This window comes from Saimiri boliviensis, chromosome 3 (genome assembly GCF_048565385.1).
Source record: "Saimiri boliviensis isolate mSaiBol1 chromosome 3, mSaiBol1.pri, whole genome shotgun sequence".
NCBI classification, from domain to species: domain Eukaryota; kingdom Metazoa; phylum Chordata; class Mammalia; order Primates; family Cebidae; genus Saimiri; species Saimiri boliviensis.
The window spans coordinates 98,097,981-98,120,456 of record NC_133451.1 but is presented as its reverse complement, the minus strand read 5'-3'; the positions used below and the strand labels follow the sequence as shown (position 1 = coordinate 98,120,456).

Here is a 22,476-nt window from a genome sequence, read left to right as displayed (position 1 = left end):
AACTAGCTGAATTTGTGTCTCAAAGGAAATAATACACAGAATCTAGAGATATGGCTATTGGCCCACAAGCCCAGAGCACTCATTTGTCTCCAGAAAGATAAACACATCTCTCTGACGTCATCTACCTCTCTTCTATCTTCTTCAATCTAGCCATACTGATTTTCTTGCTATTTCTCATTTCACTGAACTCATTCTTACCTTAGGATCTTTTAAAAAACACAACTATATTAAGATATGATTTACATATTAATACCATACAATTTACCCTTTTAAAGCATCTAATTCAGTGGTTTTTAGAATATTCACAATTGTTCAACTATCGCTACTATTTTAAGATATTTTCATCACTTCCAAAAGAAGTTCTATATCCACTCAAGAAGTGAACCAGAGATCCCTTAGCAGTATAGTCATATAATGAAGACACATCAAAATCTAGACATGCCTCAATAACTTGTAAAATCAACTATATAATCATGTTTCATTACTTAATCAATAGGCTACAGAGCTTAGCTGAAGAGTTAAGGGATTGGTATCCATACCAAAATCTTCCTGTGCATTTCTAAATCAGTAAACTCTGTTAACTATAGAATTCAAATACTTCCTAAACCAAATAGGGAAATATAATGAATATTTTTCCAGTGTTACTTCGATGGATAACTTAAGTTACTTCATGAATTCTCTATTCAAATAAATCTTCACATCATCTATTAAAAGCAAAATATTTTTGCAGATTGTTTCAAATGTTAGGGAAAGGAAAGCCCATTGTTGAAAACTTTACAATTGGTACTACTGAAAACAAACTATGCTCCAATGAGAAAATAAAGCATACGCATTTTTTTTTTTTTTGAAACAGGGTCTTAGTCTGTCGCCCAGGCTTGTTGTATAATGAAAACATTAAAAGCAGAGATTAAAGTAAAAATAAAATTAAATGAATTTCAAAATTACAAATTTAAACAAAACTTTAGAAAGTCAATTTAGATAGTCATCTTTGTATTTCTTTTCTTTTCTTTTCTTTTGAGACAGAGTCTTGCTTTGTCATCCAGGATGGAATACAGTGGTGCAATCTCGGCTTACTACAACCTCTGCCCTCCTGAGTTCAAGCCATTCTGGTGCCTCAGCCTCCCCAGTAGCTGAGACTACAGGCTTGTGCCACCACACCCAGCTGATTTTTGTAATTTTAGTAGAGGCGGGGTTTTGCCATGTTGCCCAGACTGGTGTGGAACTCCTGACCTCAAGTGGTCCACCTGCCTCAGCCTCCTAAAATGCTGGGATTATAGCTGTAGGCTATCAGGCCAGCCTCATCTTTATATTTCTTTAACTTGAAATCATTATCCAAGCTAAAAAAGGCTCAGACCAAAACTTTACAGCAGAAAACAATTATGTGAAAATAGTACACTTGACCAGGTATGATGCTACTTTGGTCAATATCCTGAATATTAAAAAAAAAAAAAAGTTTTGAGAAAAGTGCTTTTTACAATTATATATTGTGACATACTTGACTCCAAAAATACTAATACTAAAAGTTTCAATTTAGTAGACTTCACATAAATGAAAAATGTAGCAGAAATATTAACTGGTAAACAGTGAAGTAATCAAGCTACAAATAAAAGTTATAACAAAAATAATGTCAACATGATTATAAGTTGGAGTAGAATGCTCAGCAACATTATCACATAGAATTTTTCAAAGAAAATTTTAACAAAATAATTAAGTACCATTAATTTGGCCATGGTTGGTCTCGGTCCTCCTATAAATAAAGGATCGTTTTGTTCTTCTACACCTGGGACTTCACTTAAGTTTGGATGATGTTCAGTTGAGGTTGTCAACAACTCTGGTAAATGGAGAAACTGGATCCCACACTTAGAAGCTGCTATTTTCACTCTTGGCACTTCCTGAATCCTCTGGTACCAAGAGGTTAGCAATGGAAATTCTACCAGCTTCTCAGAAAACTTCTTGCAGATAATTACCTAGGTAGGAAAATAAAAAAACACATTATTATATCTTTTTTTGTTTATAACAGCTATGTTGAGATAACTTCACAAATCACAAAATTCACATATTTAAGTGAATAGTTCAAACAATGAGTTGTAGTAAATATATGCAGTTGTGTAACTACCATCATCTAGTTCTAGAATACTTAAGTCACCCCCAGAATTTCCCTTGTGACCATTTGCAGTCAATCTCTGATCTCACAGTTAGTTGCAGACAACCACTGATTGGCTTTCTGTGTTTGTAGTTTTTTCTTTTCTAGAATTTCATACAAATGGAATCATGAAATGTGTTTTTCTTTTATCTCTTAGTATTATGCTTTTGAAGTTAATCCTTATAGCTGCATTGACCTATCGTTTGTTTCTTTTTATTATGAGTAGTAGTCATTATGTGGATATATTTTGTTTACTCATTCACTGGTTGATAGACATTTGCATGTTTCCAGTTGTTGGCTATTAAAAATAATATTACTATATATTATGATGTAGCAGTGTTTATGTAGAACTGTTTCTCATTTCTTTGGAAATCTAAGAGTTAAGTCAGTAGGTTGTATGGTAAGTGTATATTTAAGTTTTAAAGAAACTGCCAAAATCTTCTCTATCATTGCCATACCATTTTACAATTCCCATAGCAATCCATGGAGGTTCCAGTATCTCCACAACTTGCCAATACTTGGTATTATCAGTCTGATTTTAGCCATTCTTGTGGATATGTAGCAGTGTCTCGTTGTGATTTTATTTGCATTTCCCTATGATTAATGATGTTGAGCAACTTTTCATGTGATTATTTGCCATTTGTATGTTTTTGTTAGTGATGTGTCTTTTATGTTTTTATCATTCATTTTATAATATGAAAGTTGGAGAAACTCAGCAATGAGAAAATGAAAAACAATTAAAATAAGCCAAAGATCTGAGTAGAAGCCTTACCAAAAAAGATACAAAGATGGTAACTAAGTACATAAAAAAAATGTCCATCATCACATATCATTAGAGAATTACAAATCAAAACAAGGAAATACAACTACACACTTATCAGAATGGCAAAAATCCAAAACACTACAAGACCAAATGATGGTGAGTATGTGGAACAACAGGAACTCTCCTTCATTGCTGGAAGGAATGCAAAAAATAGTACAGCCACTTTGAAAGACAATTTGGTAGTTCCTTACAAATGTAAATATACTTTTACCATACAATCCAGTAATTGTGCTACAAATGAGCTGAAAATTTATGTCCATACAAAAACCCCCGAACACAGATATTAATAGCATATTTATTCATAATTGCAAAAACTTGGAAGTAACCAAGATGCCCTTCAGTAGATCAAAGGATAAACTGTGGTACATCTACACAATGAAAAACAACAATCAATAGAAAAAGAAGAATATAATTCCAAAAAGAATCAATATAAATAATGGCATTTGCAAATAGCTCTAAGTAGTAAAACTGAAAATCATTTTGAAAAGCTTTACATCTTGTCTTCAATTGTCTATCATCTTTCATTGGTAGTATGTTTTTAACCTCTCTAAGAACTCCTCTGCAATCAACTTCATTCCAATCAGGAAACCCTTTCATCTGTAATTCATGGCCATGAACACATTCCTCTCTTCTCAACCCTCAATATACTTGATAAGTTCTTAACACACTGCATATAGACAGTTAACTGGACAACATTATATCAAAACCCTAAAATCCTTAACATATTCTTATGCAAAGTAGTTTAAGTGATTAATGAAGAAAGAATTAAAATAAGTATTAACTTCTTCAAAACAAATAATGTAACACTTAAATTATCACAATTTAATATCTGTAGTATACAATCATTGATGCATTTTGACGGGTCTCAATAGAAATTTTGCAGCTCACTGCAGAAGTGTAAAAATTGAGAGCTTGTATTATTAATAGTGATCTAAAGTTTCATTTTATGTGTGTGTGTGAAGCTATCTTCTCTGTTTTTGTGAACTATTAGGCAGAATCTAAATGACATTCCTTAAAAATAATTTAAGATGCACCCTTAAGAACCATATTTTTAAAAAATAACACAATGAGGTAAGGAGAACATTTTACTAAAGTAAAATTGTAAAAAGCTAAAAGAGAAAATTGTAAATATTTAAAACTAAAAAAATAACTAGCACTATTTATAAGATTTTTTTAATAAAGCAGCCCTTAAAATAAAACTTATTTTTTCAAATTAGAAAAATTTTAAATTGTCCCTCCTGATACAAACTCATATATTTTTGTTTTCTCTTGGTCAGATGCTTTTTCCCTTGCGCTACCACCAAACTCCATTTTCTTTAAAATTTAGAGTGCTCTTGCTTCTTTGAGAGGCAATAAATGTTGTTTCCATAGAAACCATTATAATGTCACAAACACATTGACATGAATGTGAATAGATAAATAAAAAGGTCAAGTAACAGGAAATCTCTATAAATATATCTAACAATAATACCAAAGCATGAGAGAGAAAGGACAGAAAATAAAAAATTCATACATACATATATATATATATATATAAAATACTGTATTTGAAGCAGACTTTAAGATAAAATGAGCGCAAGTAATTGATTATAAGAACAAGGACTGTATCAAACTCTTTGAATACTGAAGCACTTAAAACACTGCCTTGCAAATACTCTGTTGAATGAATGAAGAAATGATCAAGAATCCATTTATTATCTTCAGAGAATAATCCTCTCTGCTATTTATCACTGATTTAGGGGTCAAAATCAGTGATAAATAGAATTCAAACTGCTATTTATCACTGATTTAGGGGTCGTGAAATCAACATAGTAGGTTTTTAAAAAATGATATATAAAATATCAGGGTATATATCGTGTAAGTTTTTTGCAATTATTTTTTATTTTATTTATTTATTATTTAAAGATATACATTTATTTGTACACTTGTTCAATTTGTAAAATGTATTACAATTGTTCCTCAGTATCCATGGAAGATTGGTTCCAAAACCTCTATCGGATACCCAAATCCACGGATACCCATATTCAAGTCCTTGATATAAAATAGTGTAGTATTTGCATACAACCTATACACATCCTCCTCTAGGTTATTTCTAATATCTAATACAATATAAACAGTGTGCAAATAATTGTTATTCTGTATTGTTTAGGGGATCATGACAGGAAAAAAAGTCGGTATGTGTTCAGTACAGATGCAATTTTTTTCCCAAATATTCTCAATCTGCGGTTGGTTGAATACATGAATACAGAACCCATAGATATGGAGGGCCATCTGCATTTACTGAGTTAAAGTAAAAAAAAAAAGTTTGAAAAATACTCTACATGGCACTCTGAGAGCCAAAAAGTTTATTATTTCCTTCCAGAATTCTTAATTGCTTGGAAATAGCTTAGATGCTAAGGGCATTCCCTTAGACTGGATCTTTAGACATGATAATCACACCAGAAACGTTCTCTTTTCCTCATTTTTCCTGTACTCTTGTTTTTAGTGACTTATTCTTATTTGTTAGATGTACATGGCATCCTTCCTTTCTTCTGAAACTAAGTTGTGATTAAATAACAATAATTCATATTTAAAAGAAATTGAGGAGGTTTACCCTGTGCGACAAGTCACTCCATTTAATCAACATGCCAGGCCACTCTATTAATATTCAGATAGCTCAGAAGGTACTGAACCACATTCATTACACTTATGAAGATACATTTAAGAAAGTTGCTAATGAAATCTATATGAAATGAAAATTTTCTTCTTAAGAAATGATTATCAAATAGTTACCTGGCTTCTCAGATCAAAACCATTATAAATATCACAGAGTTCTTTAAGGACAAGAAAAAAAAAGATAATTTTTTAAGATAATGGTTTAAAAAAAATGTATTGCTACCAAAGTAAAAATAAAATTTTAGTAACTCTGTAGTTAACTGTCAAAAACGGGCAAAAAAAATTGTCTGAATAAAAAGAGAAGAAAGATGCTCCATCTATTCAAAACATCTCCTCCTTTGCAATCTCTTACTATATAAAATATTTTATTCTTATTTTATATCATTTCCTTAGTCATACCTGCTTTTTCAAAAATATACTTCACAGATGTTCAGGTGAGCAGTGTAAGCACAGAAAAAAATAGTAAATAACACATCTAAATGGAAATATAATCCCTGCTTTGTTTCTTACTTATAAATTAGAACTAGTGAGTTAAAGCTAAAAACTCTTGAGGACCTAACACCTAATGCATAGGAGAAGACATAGATAAACAAATTTACCACTAAATAAGTGGCATCCACCATTTTTGCAATATGCCAGCAAAAAGTGAGATCTCTGTTTTGCTGCCAATTTTATGCCAATGGGAACACTGAAAGAGGTATTTAGTTTTGCTAAAAAATCAGTTTCTAAAAGAGGAATGATTTTACCTAAGCTAATAAAGCACGTGTGTGTGTGTGTGTGTGTGTGTGTGTGTGTGTGTATTTAACTCAAAGCATTAGAAGTTAAAATGTAGAAAATTAAATCATAAGTGTTAAAATTACAAAAAGATTTTATAAAATGATAAAATGCAACCTTTCTGTCTTATAGGAGTACAGTCATGTTTTAAGTAGTTCTGTCAAAGTGTACCTGCTTACCAGTAGCGATTGAAAAATAATATACAATCTTCTAGTGTCAGAACAGTAGAGTTTTGCCCTAGTATAGCTATTTATTACTTCTCCCATGTGCTTGATATACTATCTACTGGAAGATTTCTGCAAATGAATTAAAGATGGGAAAACATGAGTGTACATATTAATTTATTCCTTTTAAATCTATTTCTAAGACTTTTCAGAGGAGAGGATATTGTTAGGCCCTTTCCATTATGAGGTGCTGGGCCATCAGAGTTAACTTTGTAAAGTTATAAAGTATTTTCTGAAAAGAAAGAGCTCGAAGCAGGTTTATACCTAATATCTTAGCCCTTCCATGTTTGTCTCTGACAAGTTAAAAAAAAAAAACACTTCATCCATTCTATTTGTTATTGTTTTGTATCTTTGGTTTTATTCTGTTTAGCAGAACTGGGTATTTTCCCTAGTTCTTCTAAATTTTGACCCCTGGTAATTCAAACTTTGACTATGCAAAATTGACTCTTTACTTTTTTATGTCCTTGACTTTTTATTCCTGTGACTAAATATTCTGTTCCTGGGTTCAGTTTTTTGCTTTTGGTAACTTGACCTTGATTACTGATTATGAACTTAATCCTGATTCTGATCATTTGGATGGCCACTCCATTCATCTCAATGTCTGTTAATGCAAGCAAAAAGGCTTGGCAACATAACCACTGTATGAATTAAAATGACTGCTTTATTATCCAAGATGACTTAAAGGAGAAAAATATAACAAATATCAAGGCTTTAGCAAAGAAAGATGAATCCCTGAAAGAAAACATGTTAAATCCAGTAAAAATACAAAGGAACAAAGAAAACTATTTTGAGAATTTGCATATTCATATTTCAATAAATGTCTTTAATAAATGAACGGATATGCCACTTTCACTCAATTCTGATGAAAATGGAAACACCATTATCCAAAGAAGTCAAGAAGACAGAAGACCAAGTATTTCATAATACATCAAGTGACTGCTCTAATGACTCAACTTGGTAATAGAGGAGAGGGATCAGGGAGAAGAATCAAGAAATCATTTGACTAGGAAAAAAACTTAAAAATCAATGTCTTCTTCCCACTCAACTCCATGGACTTTATGAAGACATATGACATTTGGCATTTAAAATACCAATCAACATCTATACAAGTCCTGGATTTCCCTCTTTGTATGTTGTTTTGGTTGCCAATTTTGTCAATTTTGAAGAAAAGAGAAACGTTCTTTAAGAAAAGACAATTGATAAACACTGCCTAGTTACTAGTGAAGCAGGGCCTTCAAATACATAGATTTTTGTTAGAAGTCTCTTCTGACCGTAGAGATACCTGAATTGCTGGTGACATATAATGAGGATAAAATCTAATCTGATTCCTTAGTAAAGAAAAGGGTGAAATGTTTCAAAGAAAAAAAAAAATACAAAAGCAAAAAGCAGTGTAGCTCTTGAAAACCAATTGGAAGGCTGCAGATAATTAAGCTTCCTATGTTTACTCTGGTATTATTTTCATCCTGTTCTTTTTATCTCAACAGAGGAAATGTGTGTGTGTGTGTGTGTGTGTGTGTGTGTGTGTGTGTGTGTGTGTAAGACAGAGAGAGAGAGAGAGAGAGAGAGAATCTTCCTACTCAGAAAACTTTCTATCTATTCTCCCCCAGCACATAACAGCAGAGTCAGCAATTTTAATCTCACAGAGAAAAGAGAAGTACACAGATCAGAATAAAATATTTTCAATTTGATAATGTATAACATGAGATTAATTTAGGTGACTAAAAATTATAAAAGTTTTAGTTTTTTTAATACTGGACCCTCTAATATTAGAAGTCCAATGTGCTATCCATTGCACCATAGAGCTGGCTTGTACCTTCTAATATTAGAAAATAATCACAAATAATCACAAATTTGAAATTAATAACAATTGTTAACATTTTAGCAACTTCACATTAAAAGTTACAATAATTACTAACACTGATTGAGAGCTTACTACGTGCGGAGCACTGTTCTCCATACTTCACACAAACTTTAGTTTGCTCCTTACATTTTTCCTATTAGATAGGTACTATTATTATCTCCATTTTACAGACAAGAAAATGGAGAAAGATATTAATAACTTGCCCAGCAGCATACTAAGAAGTAGAATTGAAATTCCCTAGGCAATTTCATAGACTGAAACTCATAGTAATATATGCAGTTCAGACAAAACCTTACCAAGAAATGATGGATACAGGGCAATAGCACGATATCTGCCAGAGTGAAGTAAAGCCCTTCTGCAAACACATGCTCCAGAGGTGGAAGGTCGGAGGCTTTTGCTTTTCTAATGTGAGACGGCTCTCTGTTGGTAGTAGCCGGTTCTTCCTGTACCGTGAGCTTTGAGAATGCCACTTTCAATTCCAGACTCTTGGATGCAGAGTCCAGCTCTTCAGATGTTTCCTGTGTGTGGACCTTGCTCTTTGCCTTTCCCTTAGTAAGATGAGGCTCAGCTTCATCAGCCTTCTGTTGCTTGAGCTTCTGCCTGCGGAGTTTATCATCATTATGCACTCTAACAGGCTCACTAAGCTTTTTCTCTAGCTGTAGTATTTCTACAGGTATATTTAGGGGCTGGTCAGAAGACTCTCTGAGAAAATTCTCAATAGCCAAAGGGATGGTGAGTTCACACAGCCTGGTCCACTGACTAACCTACAAAACAAAAACAAAACAAGAAATGAAAGTTTGTTTTTTTTTTAATTTCAACGTAACTTGAGAAAAATAACTGTCTTATTGGAAAATAAGCTTTGAGCTAAATCATCCCTAGGTTAGCCTTTTATGCTATATCAAGAGATACATCACAGTGCTTTGGAATTAAAAACATTAAGCAAAGGAGGTTTAGCATTCCTGTATTCCCCTTGTGAAATAAATCATTACTTCCCAAAGCCTTTAAAATACACCTTCTCTGTCCTGCCCCCCTCCCAGCCCCACAAAGAGCAGGGCTTCCAAAGCATTGCTATTTGAGCTCCTATTTATATGTAAACATTCCATTTAAAATTCCTCAACATAACTAAAATTAAAAAATCATTCTCTAAAAATGTCTCCAAATTTTATAAATTAAATCTTAAATTCTTATTTTTCAATACTGCACTGAAATATTGCAAACATAAAGGGTATATTAGCCTATTTTTTCATTGCTGTAAAGGAATAGGTGAGTCTGAGTAATTTATCAAGAAAAGAGGTTTATTTGGCTCATGGCTCTTCGGGCTACACAAGAAGCATCTGCTTCTGGTCAGGACCTCAGGAAGCTCTTAGTCATGTTGGAAGGCGAAGGGAGAGCAGGTGTGTCACATGGGGAGAGAGGGTGTAAGAGGGAGCAAGGAGGAGGTACCAAGCTCTTTTCAACAGCTAGATCTCTCCTGAACTAATGGAACAAGAACTTACTCATCCCAGTGAGAGCACCAAGCCATTTGAGGCATCTGCCCCCAGGACCCAAACACCTCCTACCAGGCCCCACCTTTAACAACAGTGGGGATCACATTTCAACAGGAGACTTAGAGGAGATAAATATTCAAACTATATCAAAGGGTTAATTTAGTTCATTGGTTACCGTGGGGTTTTTTTTTTTTAATAAATGAACTTTTATTCCTAATAGGAAGTTAAAATATTAAATGGTCAAGTATCACTGTGTAGCTTCAAATAACAGAAAAGAGACGTTATACTTACTTCAGCACAGGCTTTCAAGCAAGTCTTTTTAAAGCCAAGAAGTTCCAAAAGTTCCTTCTTTAAGGGGTCTGCTTCATATGATTTCTGGATTATGTGTCTTAATACAACAGCAAGTCCTGCTCTACAAAAATTGTCTGATCGTTCCACTACTGCAGGTAAACAGCAATTCTGGACTATCGGTGGGAGCTGTTGCCTTGAAATAATCTGTATTTCAACATCTTGGATCAGATCATCTCTTAGTAGTAAACTATCTGCACTCACTTCTTTGGTGACAACTAAGCAAATTTTAAAGATTTTGCAGTCACAGTAAGATAACAGAAATAAAGTTACAGATGTATGAAGAGGAAAGATGCATCCTTTTGTTTGGTGAGAAAAGTCCAGATACAGGTATTCTTCTTCTGTAAGACTTTTCTTGATGGCTTTCATTTTCTTCTTTCATTGGATCACCTAAAATATAAATTGAAGTGATTATGGTCTTAGAATATAATCATTTATAAGCTAAAATAAAGATAAATGTTTTAAAAGCCTGTTCTAGAAATCAGTAAAGGTTTGCAGTAAAAAATGATGCTACGAGATTTGTTTCTGAAGACCAAATAGCTTCCAAAAAAAAATTTTCACCCTGTGTAATAACTAGCCTTAGAGGAAATTTCACACCCAGCTCCTTTAAAATGAGCATACCTCAGCACTTTGCAATAAAGCTTTCCCAATCAAGTAGTATCTCACTATAGGTGAGAAAAGGAGATCAATAGAAGGGGAAATAAATCAACCAAGTATACTGAGAGCTGCCTAGGGATACCATCCTTGAGAAGTTTTGACAGTGTTCATCTTTCCATACTGCTTCTTTTTTATGACCCTACGAAATAATAGGGAGGGAATATTCATTCTTTCAGGAGAAGTGGATTCTTCTCAAGTAAGTGATAGCTGTTGAGTGCTGAATCATAATATAAAAATATTAAAATTTCTCCATAAAAGATACTAATAACTGAGATATCTACAATTAACAAGTCCAAAATCTAGTTCCTTATTTACTTCCACCCCTCAAAGCTGCTCCTGATGTATCTTCCCCATCTCAGTTTACATCATTCTTTTCCTTCACACCCCCATAACCAAACCTTCCAATGTCTTCCCATTCTCCTAGAGAAACGCCAAAGTTTCTACATCAGCCTACAAAGATCTCCTTGATCTAATCCTCCTTTGTCTCTGAGTTTGTCTCATTTACTCTCTTCATTGCTCACTGCTCCAGCCAAAGTAGATTGTTATTCCTTTAAAACAGCCATGGCCAACATTTTTGGGACCAGGGACCAGTTTCATAAAACACAATTTTTCTATGGGGGTTGGTGGGGAGATGGGGATGGTTTACAGATGAAACTGTTCTGCCTCAGATCATCAGGCATTAGATTCTCATAAGGAGCACGCAACCCATCCCTGTGTGTGCACGCCTGTGCAGTTAATACGGTTGGAACTCCTATGAGAGTCTAATGCCGCTGATCCGACAGCAGACGGCATTCAGGTGGTATTGCTGGCTTGCCTGCCACTCACCTCCCGCTTTGAGGTGGGATTCCTAACAGGCCACAGACGGGTACTGGTCCTGGGCCCAGGGGTTGGGGACCCCTGCTAAAACACTAGGTATATTCCCACATGAGGGGCTTTGAACTTGGTGTTTCCAGTACCTAGAACACTTCTTCACTTCCTTCAGGTATTTATTTATTCAATGGCAACTTCTTACTGAGATCCTCCCTGACTGCTCGATTTAAATTGCAAACCCCAATCCCTGCTCCTGAAAAAAAAAAAAAAAAAAACCTTTCTATTTCCATGTTTTTTTCTCCATAGTGCTTATTGCTATGGTGATATACTATACTTTTTTATTTGATTTGTCTTCCCCAACTAGAATGTTTCATGAGAAAAAAATTTTTTTCACTGCTTTATATACTTATTATATACATAAGCAAGCAGTATTTAACAAATGAATGCATAGATAAATATACACAATGGTTAAAGGTGCAAACACACACAATCTTGAGGTCAGATTCTTCATGGCTATTTTCAATTCATATTCCTTAAGGCTTTTATCAATTGTCCTGACTTTTTATGTTTAATGTATACATTTCTTGGGTCCAAAATTCCCAGTGTTCTAATCCATAAATTACAATTCCAAAACTGACACTAGATGGCACTCTTTAAAAGCATTCACCATGGAAATACATACCAGGAAGATGACATATTAGAAGGAAAATTACTTTAAAAGCTTTTAAAAAGTATATATGCAACTCTGTCTTTTAATTGGATTCAAAATGTTAGTGTACACTTAATTTTAGAAAACCTTCACCATACTAAATTTTCTTTTTTAAAATTCATTTAAAAAAAAATCCAAAGAGCTAAACACTTTAAGCTTCTTACACTTTTATGCTGTAAGTCCTTAAAAAGAGTCAAACAAAGTGAGGTCTGAAACAACAGTAGGGCAAAAAGAACCTACCACACTTTTCAGGAATTAACAGCCTTTTTGAGGAGTTTGCTATGGACTCACTCTCCTGACAGTAAGATAGTAAAAACAGGACCCCTAAGTGTTTCAGGACAGCAGATTTGAAAAACATATGACTGATTTCATCATTTGCCCAGCAGTATAAAAAAAAGTAATTATGAGACTCATCCTAATAGTTTTTAAAAACTGGAAACAAAGCTATGCTATTAAATAGCTTTTAAGATACACAGAAATATTTAAAATAAAAATAAAAATACATATGTATTTGCCACTTTGCAAAGCACATAAGAATATGAAAATAGGAGAGAGATCCAAGATGGCTGATCACTAGCAGCTCGGGATTGTAGCTCCCAGTGAAAGCACTAAGAACGAGAGGACGCCACACCTTCACATGAATTCTTGTTGCTCACACACCAGGAGATTCCCAGCGGAGGAGCCCCACGGGCCGCCAGCACGACTCTTGTGACCGGTGAGGCGGTTTTGCCGGCACCTCGGAGCATCGGTTCTTGGTGCAGAGTCAGAAAAGCACCATCAATCGTAACGCCGCTGATTTAGTCGGCGCAGTGGGTTGCTCAGATTTTCGGCGCTGAGAATCAATAAGTTGGATGTCCACTCAGAAACCCAATTACAAAGACGGTAAATACAAAGACCACAGATGAATAAATCTACAACAAAGGGAAGAAAACAGCCAAAAAAGGCTGAGAATACCCAAGATCAGAACGCCTCTCCCTCAGCAGGGGACCACAGTTCCTCATCAGCAACAGAACAAGGCTTGATGGAGAACGAGTGTGTTCCAATTACAGAAGCAGGCTTCAACATGTGGATAATGAGAAACTTCTGTGAATTAAAAGAACTTGTTTTAACCCAATCCAAAGAAACTGAGAACTTTGAAAAAAGATTTGACGAAATGTTAACAAGAATACACAATTTAGAGAGGAATATAAATGAATTGATGGAGCTGAAAAACACAATACGAGAATTTTGTGAAGTATGCACAAGTTTTAACAACCGAATTGATCAAGCAGAAGAAAGGGTATCAGAGGTCGAAGACCAACTCAATGAAATAAAACAAGAAGACAAGATTAGAGAAAAAAGGATAAAAAGGAACGAGCAAAGTCTCCAAGAAATATGGGACTATGTGAAAAGACCTAATCTACGCTTGATAGGTGTACCTGAATGTGACGAAGAGAATGAATCCAAGCTGGAAAATACACTTCAGGACATTATTCAGGAAAATTTTCCCAACCTAGTAAGGCAGGATAATATTCAACTCCAGGTAATACAGAGAACACCACAGAGATATTCCTCAAGAAGAGCAACTCCAAGGCACATAATCGTCAGATTCACCAGAGTTGAAATGAAGGAGAAAATACTAAGGGCAGCCAGAGAGAAAGGTCAGGTTACCCACAAAGGGAAGCCTATCAGACTTACAGCAGATCTCTCGGCAGAAACCCTACAAGCCAGAAGAGAGTGGGGACCAATATTCAACATCCTTAAAGAAAAGAACTTTCAACCCAGAATTTCACATCCAGCCAAACTAAGCTTTACAAGTGAAGGAAAAATAAAGTTTTTTGTGAATAAGCAAGCACTCAGAGATTTCATCACCACCAGGCCTGCTTTACAAGAGCTTCTGAAAGAACCACTACACATAGAAAGGAACAAACAGTATCAGCCTTTCTAAAAAAATACCAAAAAGAGCATCAATATAATGAAGAATTTACATCAACTAATGGGCAAAACAGCCAGCTAATATTAAATGGCAGTATTAAACTCACATATATTATTATTAATTCTAAATTTAAATTGACTAAATCCCCCAATCCAAAGACAGACAGGCAATTTGAATAAAAAACTAAAACCCATCAGTATGCTGCATCCAGACCCATCTCACATTCAAGGATACACAAAGACTCAAAACAAGGGATGGAGAAGGATTTACCAACCAAACAGAGAGCTAAAATAAATAAATAAAAAGCAGAAGTTACAATTAAGCAACAAAGATCAAAAGAAGCAAAGAAGGACATTATATAATGATAAAAGGATCAATGCAACAACAAGAAGAGCTAAAGATCCTAAATATATACGCACGCAATACAGGAATACGCAGACATACAAGACTTATAAAGAGACTTAGACTACCACATAATAATAGTGGGAGACTTCAATATTAATATTAGACAGATCAATGAGACAGAAAATTAACAACGATATCCAGGACTTTAACTCAGATCTGGAACAAGTAAATGTAATTAACATTTATAGAACTCTCCACTTTAAATATGCAAAATATACACTCTTATCAGTACCACATCATATCAACTTAGAAGTTTAAATGAAATGTTGGTTGGCTCCTTGTTTGTTATTCTCTTCCCTCATTTTCTTTTATATCTCCATTATTAAGGACAATTATAGGCATACCCATATTTAGATTGCATTCTAGCCCAGGCAATAAAGCAATACTCCCATCCTTTCTCCCTCTTCCTCTTTCTCTTTCTTCCTCTTCTTGTTTTTCTTATTAAAAAAAAAAAAAAACAAAACTATACTCAACATCATTTTGAGGTTTCTTCAGTGGATCTGATTCATTCATTTGAATTGCTTTATAGAGTGTACTCTTTATAAATAAGCTACATTTATTTATCTGACTTTCTTATGAGGGATAATGAAGTTGTTTCCACTTGCTCACCTTTGCAATCTGGGTTGTAGTGAATATGGGCGTTTATATTAATATATTGTCTCCTCGTATAGCTGTATGCAGAATTCCTCTAGTCTAGAATCTGATTGGGCATGAGGTATGTACCTCTTCAAATGTATGAGATATGGTGAAATTGCTATCTGAAAGAGGGTATAAAAAAAAAAAGAAGACAAGCAGAACAATCATGTTCATGTTCATATTCATGTAAGAATGTATTTCGTTGAATGACTCCCTGAATTCAAAATACAGTGAATCCATGGCAAAAAAAAAAAAAATTAATTAATTAATTAAAAAGTTTGGAAAATAACTTATTTTCTCAATGGGAATTTGAGGTTCAGATTTTGCATGTGGGGTAATTGTATTCATCTTTCTCTGTTAGAGAGTTGAAGAAGAAAGAGTCCATCTAATTTTAAATAGTTATTAATGACTTTGTTGATGTCATTATGCTAATTGTGACAGCTGCTTTGGGCCTCACAGGAAAACACTTTGGCCTCACTTGGAAAACACTTTCCTAGTTTACCTGAAACTGACTAAACGTGGGTAACAAAAGGCAGACTGAAAACAAGCATTTAGAGTAAGGCAGGAGCCTCAAGCAAACTTTTAAACAATGTGACTATACATTCTTTGGGTATGTGGAGTTACTTTTTACCCCTGATAAAAGCAAAGCAGAGCAAAGACTTTAGTTCTTGTTTTAAACCTTCAGCCCCAGCCATCGATAGTACAAAAAAAAAAAAAAAAAGAATATGAAAATAGGGTTTTAGACATATTCTATAAACTCTTCTCACTATTAGCACTTAATAAAATGCTAAATGTCAGCAAAACAGAATAGCAATATCCTGCCCATGGTGATACTAAAAACTGATGAAATGCCTGAGAGAAACTGCAACAAAGTACTGTTGATTCTTAACATTTTTTTCAATATAGATATTGGGTTTTCCCCTGGGAGATTAAAAATGTCATTTAATAATCTTAGCGTTAAAAAAAAAATTACTTTCCTTGAGTAATGTCTCCCTATTATGTACTAATGTAATTTTTTAAAAGAAATATTAAGTATTTAGTAAACCATACAAATGTGATGTTTTTGGCTCACACTGTGTCTATTTAGAGAGTAGAACACAGTACTATTTGCTCCAAGTATGCAAATATCACAGGGAAAAAAAAATCCCTCCTCTTTTTTCTTTTCCAGCTTAAGAATGCCTTAGTTCATTAATTTTATGTCGTGAGCTTTAAGAAGGTAGGTACTATAGAATAAACTTCCGTCTTTAGGGCTTTTGGAGGACAGCTCTTGTAACTCCATATTGCATTCCTGTCACAGAAATAGAGTAATTTGCTCTTTCTAGGCTTTGATAGGTGCCACTCTGCAGAGAGAGAGTGAGAAAGTCGCAGACAAAACCACAAACTTCAGGATATTAAAAAGGGTGTGCATCTCTTTCCTGGACATGCCAATTTGTTTTAGAATCTTGTTGAAGGAATAAATAGGTATAAAGAAAATATTAAGGCTTTGATTTCATGACTTGAAAATATTCTAATATATTTTTAAATGGTGGAATTAGTCATAGGTTTAATATTTAGGCATTCAGATCTTTTTCTTTTTTTTTTTTTTGCACTTTCATTCTAATGAATATATCTTAGCCTTGATGAAATACAGAGAATGAGAAATAAACAGTAAGCATATTAAAAATAAGCATACTTTTCTAAAGTCCAGAAAAAAAAAGCTTGAAAATTTTGTGATCAAATTTCAAGTCAAGATCTATGGCATTATGTATAACATTGTATAATATATTATGTAATAAAGACCAAAATGTGCATAACTGCTGCAAATTATTAACCTGTGTTTTCCTTTTGTTTTTGTTTTTGTTTTTTTATTTTTTGTTTTCAAATAACTTCTCTTTATGGCTACAATTTGCTAGGAACTCAATAAATCTTAGGTAAATAACGTTTTAAATATTACATCTTATTGTCTACCTACTATGTGCTGAGCACACAGAACATGTGCATTACTTTAAGGTATTTTATTTCCATTATAGAGATGAGAATTGTACATCAGTCCAAAGTATTAAATTTATAAAAAAATCTTAGAGACATTTAAGAATAGGTATTGTTCTAATATAATAGTACTATTTATAAATAAAATTTCATAAATTGAAGCAATTTTACCAAAGTGAAAATCACCAGATAGTGTGTTATTCTAAGCAAGTATGCTGGTCTCAGTTATCCTTGATATAAACTTGCATTCCAAAGGCTTAGGTTATTTGACAAGTTTCTGCACTGGATTAAATTATTTGGCAATTCTTTCCTGATTCCTTTCATTGGCTACTCTGCAGATATCTCAGTGACCCACACCTCAGTGTTTTGCCCTCTTCTCAATCCACACTCCATCCTTTGAATACTGGGTTTCAAACTTTAGATCATGCCACACAATTAGTTACATATTTTATTCACAATACACTGAATAAAATGCAAACAAAAATGTCATGAAGCAATATTTATCCTACTATATGAGATAAATCTGATACTTTTTCTCTGTGCTTGTTAGTTTTTTTAAAATGCTTGTTATGTTTTTTTAAATGCTGGTTGTTACTCATTACATTGATTTCCTAACTCATTAATGGGGTACAACTTACAATATGATAGCACTGTTCTGGGTGATCTCCAGTCCTATAGCTTTAAATATTATCTGACTCTTACATGTATATCCCGGCCACATCTTCTCCCCTAACTCGAGACTCCTATATTCTTGACATGTCCCTATGGATGTTTTCCTAAACTGCTCCCCTTCCCTTAGTGTTCTACTTCCAGGTAAAATGACAACACCAATCACCCAGATGCTCAAGCCAAAAACTTCAAAGTCCCACTCAACTTCTTTTTCTCTCTCTCATACTCTGCCATCTTTACCTTTGAAATATATGCTAAATCCAACTCCTTAGCACCTCTACTACTACCACTTTAATCTAAGTCATCACCAGTGCTTACAAGGATTACTACAAAAGCCTATTAACTATTTTCCTCCATTTTCCACAAAACAGTCCATTCTCCAACAACAGGGTGATCCTGAAAAACATAAATCACATCATGTCTCCTGCTCAAAACCATCCAATGGCTCTTCAGCACACTGAGAATAAAATCCAAATTTCCTGTATGGCCTACAGGCCTACTGTGAGCCTAGCTATCCTTTTCTGACCTCATCTCTTATCCTTCTTCACTCCCTTCCAGCCATAGTTGTCCTTGCTGTTTTTAGAAGGTGCCAGAAATGCTCCCACTTGAGAAATTTTGTACTTGTTCCTTCGCCTAGAATGCCTTTCTCCAAGAGATTCGCATGGCTTGCTCCCTCATTTCATTGATTTCTCTGAGTAAATATCAACACAGAACAGCCTCTCCTGACTGCCTGACTTGAAAAAGCACTCCCTAGCCTCTTACCTAGCTTTCCTTTTTCTTCATAGTTCTTATTACCTAACACTATAATACCTCCAGTGCTTAATGAGCTCAAAACTTTAGTTCAAGGAATGGATATGTACATATGTGAATTTCAGTAATCACTGCCTGGGAGTATTATTAAGAACTTTAGTCTCAGTACAACATGAATCTCATTCTTCATGACACCATTCTTTATTTTAAGAACCAAGTATAAACTAAAATGAAGAAACAAGATCATCTTTGTGAGGTGAACTGAGAAAAGTGTGAACAGAATCTAACTAAACTCGTAAAGAAAGCATGGAAGTTTTTATGTATACTGTTATCCAGGGCAAAGGAATTAGGAATCTTAACTGGATTCCATACATGTGTCTAGCAAGAATATTTATAAAACAAGAATTATAAAGTAATAAATTAGACCCAAGACTGTTGAGCCAGACTGAGTGCAAATCCTGGTTCTGATTCTTAGAAGCTATAACTTTTCTACATATGTGTTTCCTCACTTACATAATAACATGGAGACAATAATAACTATACCTACCATGTAGTGTGCTGTACAGAACAAAGCTTGTCACATATTAAAGTCCTTAAATAAATACTAGCTACTGTTATTCCTTTATAATTTATAACCAAATTCCTTACCAATTGGCACTATTAAAATATGCAAACTTTGATGGGCAAAACTCAATTATGCTTTATATTTCCAAGCTTCTTTCTAAAAAAAGGGATTTATACTGATTGAAAAGTTTTTCCCAGCCAAAAACTGAAAAAAATATATTTGTTACTGAGGCTGAAAGCCAGGTAATCATGAAATTATAAAACATAAATGTGAAACCCTTAGTCCATGTGCATATAAATCTATTATATTGTACAAAATAAGTTCAACACAGTTTATAAGTCTGAAAAAATTACAAACTTTTCTTAAAGATTAAAATTTAATATTGCTTAAATTCTCTCCTACATCATATATACAACATTTTGAATTTTATAACTTAGCCTATGTCTTATGCTTTTCATAAAACAACACTATCTGGTTGAAAATTGTACCCTATTTTATTACAATAATATAGATTTAACAACAACAACAAAAAAGACAAAACTTACCCCTGGCCTACACGGATAGACAGCAGCCAATTACCTTAAATATTTAAGGTCAAAAAAGATAAGAAAAAACTGAGATTTTTCAAGCTCATTAAATATGTAATATGGGATGCAGTTAATTCCTAGAGAACAAACGCTATGATTAAAATTAACTGTTTTCTTACCCTGTAAAGATGTAGAGTAAAAAGTTTTGAAGTGAAAAGCTTTCTGTAATCTTAGCCTTAAATGAAGTGTGTAATCTCTCTGGAGAATCATCTGTTGCCATGGAGTCATAATGCCTGCAGCTAAACCTGACCTCATAATTAACAGGGATCCACAGCGCAAACGGCAAACACCTTAGAAATATCAAGTATGAAATAAAATTATTGAATTTTCACAGCAAACAATACCTGAGCTGGTTTTAATCTAAATGGCTTAAATATCTGTATTCCAAGTATTCCAGTATTCTGCAAAACAGAATTCCATAGGCTACCTTAAATACCTTATAATAAAAACAACATATATCAGGGAACTGTGTATACTACAGATGTTATTAGTTAGCCGGCTCCAGAATTTGTTAATTTTGAGGCCTGCTAAATTGTTGCTGTTAGAAAGGCTGTTTGGATACTCAGTATTTATTCTTATTTAAAAATCACAGATGATACAAAAGCTATAAGTAAAACAGGTTAAAAAAAAAAAAAATCTAGGTGCATGACTCACGCCTGTAATCCCAGCACTTTTGGAGGCCGAGGTGTGCGGATCATTTGAGGTCAGGAGTTCTAAACCAGCCTGGTCAATACGGTGAAAACCTGCCTCTACCAGGAGGCTGAGGCAGGAGAATCGCTTAAACTTGGGAGGTAGAGGTTGCAGTGAGACAAGATCGTGACACTGCACTCCAGCCTGGGTGACAGAGCAAGGCTCTGTCTCAAAAAACAAAACAAAATACAAAAATGAGCCGAGTGTGGTGGTAGACGCCTATAATCCCAGCTACTCGGGAGGCTGAGACAGGAGGCAGAGGTTGCAGTCAGCAGACATCGCGCCACTGCACTCCAGCCCAGCGAGAGAGCAAAACTCCATCTCAAAAAAACAAAAACAAAAAAACTTGATGGGCCCACTATTACAGAAGCTCAAGTTTGAGCTTTTTTAAAAACAAACACATAGAAGTGCAAAACACAAAAAAATAAAAAAAGAACTGATAAGATTATTCTCAAATCTCATTGACTTTTTCAGTCTTATTTTTGAAGACCTCATAAGACGATATCTTCAGGTGTAATACAAACAATTTTTAGTAACGAGTATGCTTAAAGCAATCCACTCAGTGGTGTATGCTACCCATCAGGCAGTTTAAAAAAAACACCCACATAGCTTAATGTTTGATTTATTAAATATGACAGCGAATCACTTAGTTGTGTTATAAGTTTATTTTCATGGATTTAAATGACCACGTTTACATGTTTAAAATAATCACATCACTAGTTCTTGCTAGCTTTGGCTAGCATTTCCTGTAAACATTGCTTCTACAGATAAACTTAGAAAAAATAGAAATACACCACCTTCTTTATCAATAATGTAGCACACGATACATTACTAAAGCTGGCATTTTTCTTGATATTCAATAACTTATGACAAGGAATGAACTCCTGGCATTAAGAATAAAGGGGAAAAAACAAGTCACCTAATCCCAAAACCAGGTAGAAAGCTGGGATGGAAAGTACGTGTATTAGTAAACGTTTCCGAAGCCAAAACAACTTTGATGCAAGTTAAATTTTCTACGTAAATTAAGAACCGAAGAGATACTGCTGTGATGACAAAACATAAGCAAATGGCCCAAAATGATGCAAGTCCTTTGGAGTAAATGTTAAGTAGTATTCACATAGAACTGCTTTCTGCAATCAGAAGGGGCTGGAATGGAAAACTCAATGCCAGAGAAAAGAAGTTTAAAGTGTGACCCAAAAGGTCATGAAATTACACTTAACAGCACACGTCAAACCACCCCCACAATCGCCTCCAACTGGACGCTGCCCCATTCCTCCATCAGCAGAAGACATGAGGGATTAGCTAGGGGGAAACTGCGAAGCGCGAACTACTGAGGAGCCCAGAGCCCTCACCCGCACCTTCAGCAGGAATGGGCAAAAAGGAGTTGGAGGCGGCCCCAGGGCTAGAGAAAAATCAGGACGATAATACCATGCCCTTGTCCTTCCCACCCTTCTCCCCGCATGCTCAGCCCTGCAACCCCCGAAGAAAAGAGCAGTCAGAGGATCGCGGGGGCTAAGAAGCCGGCGGCCCGAGCGCCCTCTTTACCTGGTCGCAGAGGCGCGGCCAGGCAGGGAGGGTGCGTGAGCGTGTCGGCGACCTGGGCCGCCTGCGCCTTCCCGCCCAGCCGGAGCTGGAATTCCGAGGCTGCCTGTGGGAGCTGCTGCCTGCAAACCACTAGCTTCCACAGAGGCCGAGAGAAAAACAACAGGCAATTTATCTGGATAACACTCCCGCCGGCCGTCATTCATAATCCGGCGGACCGGAAAAGGGGAAGTAACGTCACTTCCTACTGTCGCACTG

The 22,476-nt window shown here is 34.8% G+C and overlaps 1 protein-coding gene across 5 annotated transcripts in view; it reads right to left on the bottom strand.

The window, feature by feature from the left end:
- Positions 1–22,449, bottom strand: part of GSTCD (glutathione S-transferase C-terminal domain containing) — a 138,160-nt gene extending 115,711 nt beyond the window's left edge. For 3 of the 5 annotated variants that reach the window (XM_010340094.3, XM_074396533.1, XM_074396534.1), the window contains exons 1-4: positions 22,222–22,449; positions 10,259–10,705; positions 8,777–9,244; positions 1,716–1,967 (exon numbers count right to left, since the gene is read on the bottom strand). In XM_010340094.3, the coding sequence (XP_010338396.1) occupies positions 1,716–1,967; positions 8,777–9,244; positions 10,259–10,684 (1,146 nt within the window). In that variant the 5' untranslated portion in view covers positions 10,685–10,705; positions 22,222–22,449. Of the gene's footprint in view, positions 1–1,715; positions 1,968–8,776; positions 9,245–10,258; positions 10,706–15,420; positions 22,131–22,221 lie in introns of those variants that run through there. The other 2 variants (XM_039468599.2, XM_074396532.1) reach the window with 2 other exon arrangements.
- Between the last annotated feature and the right edge of the window lie 27 nt (positions 22,450–22,476).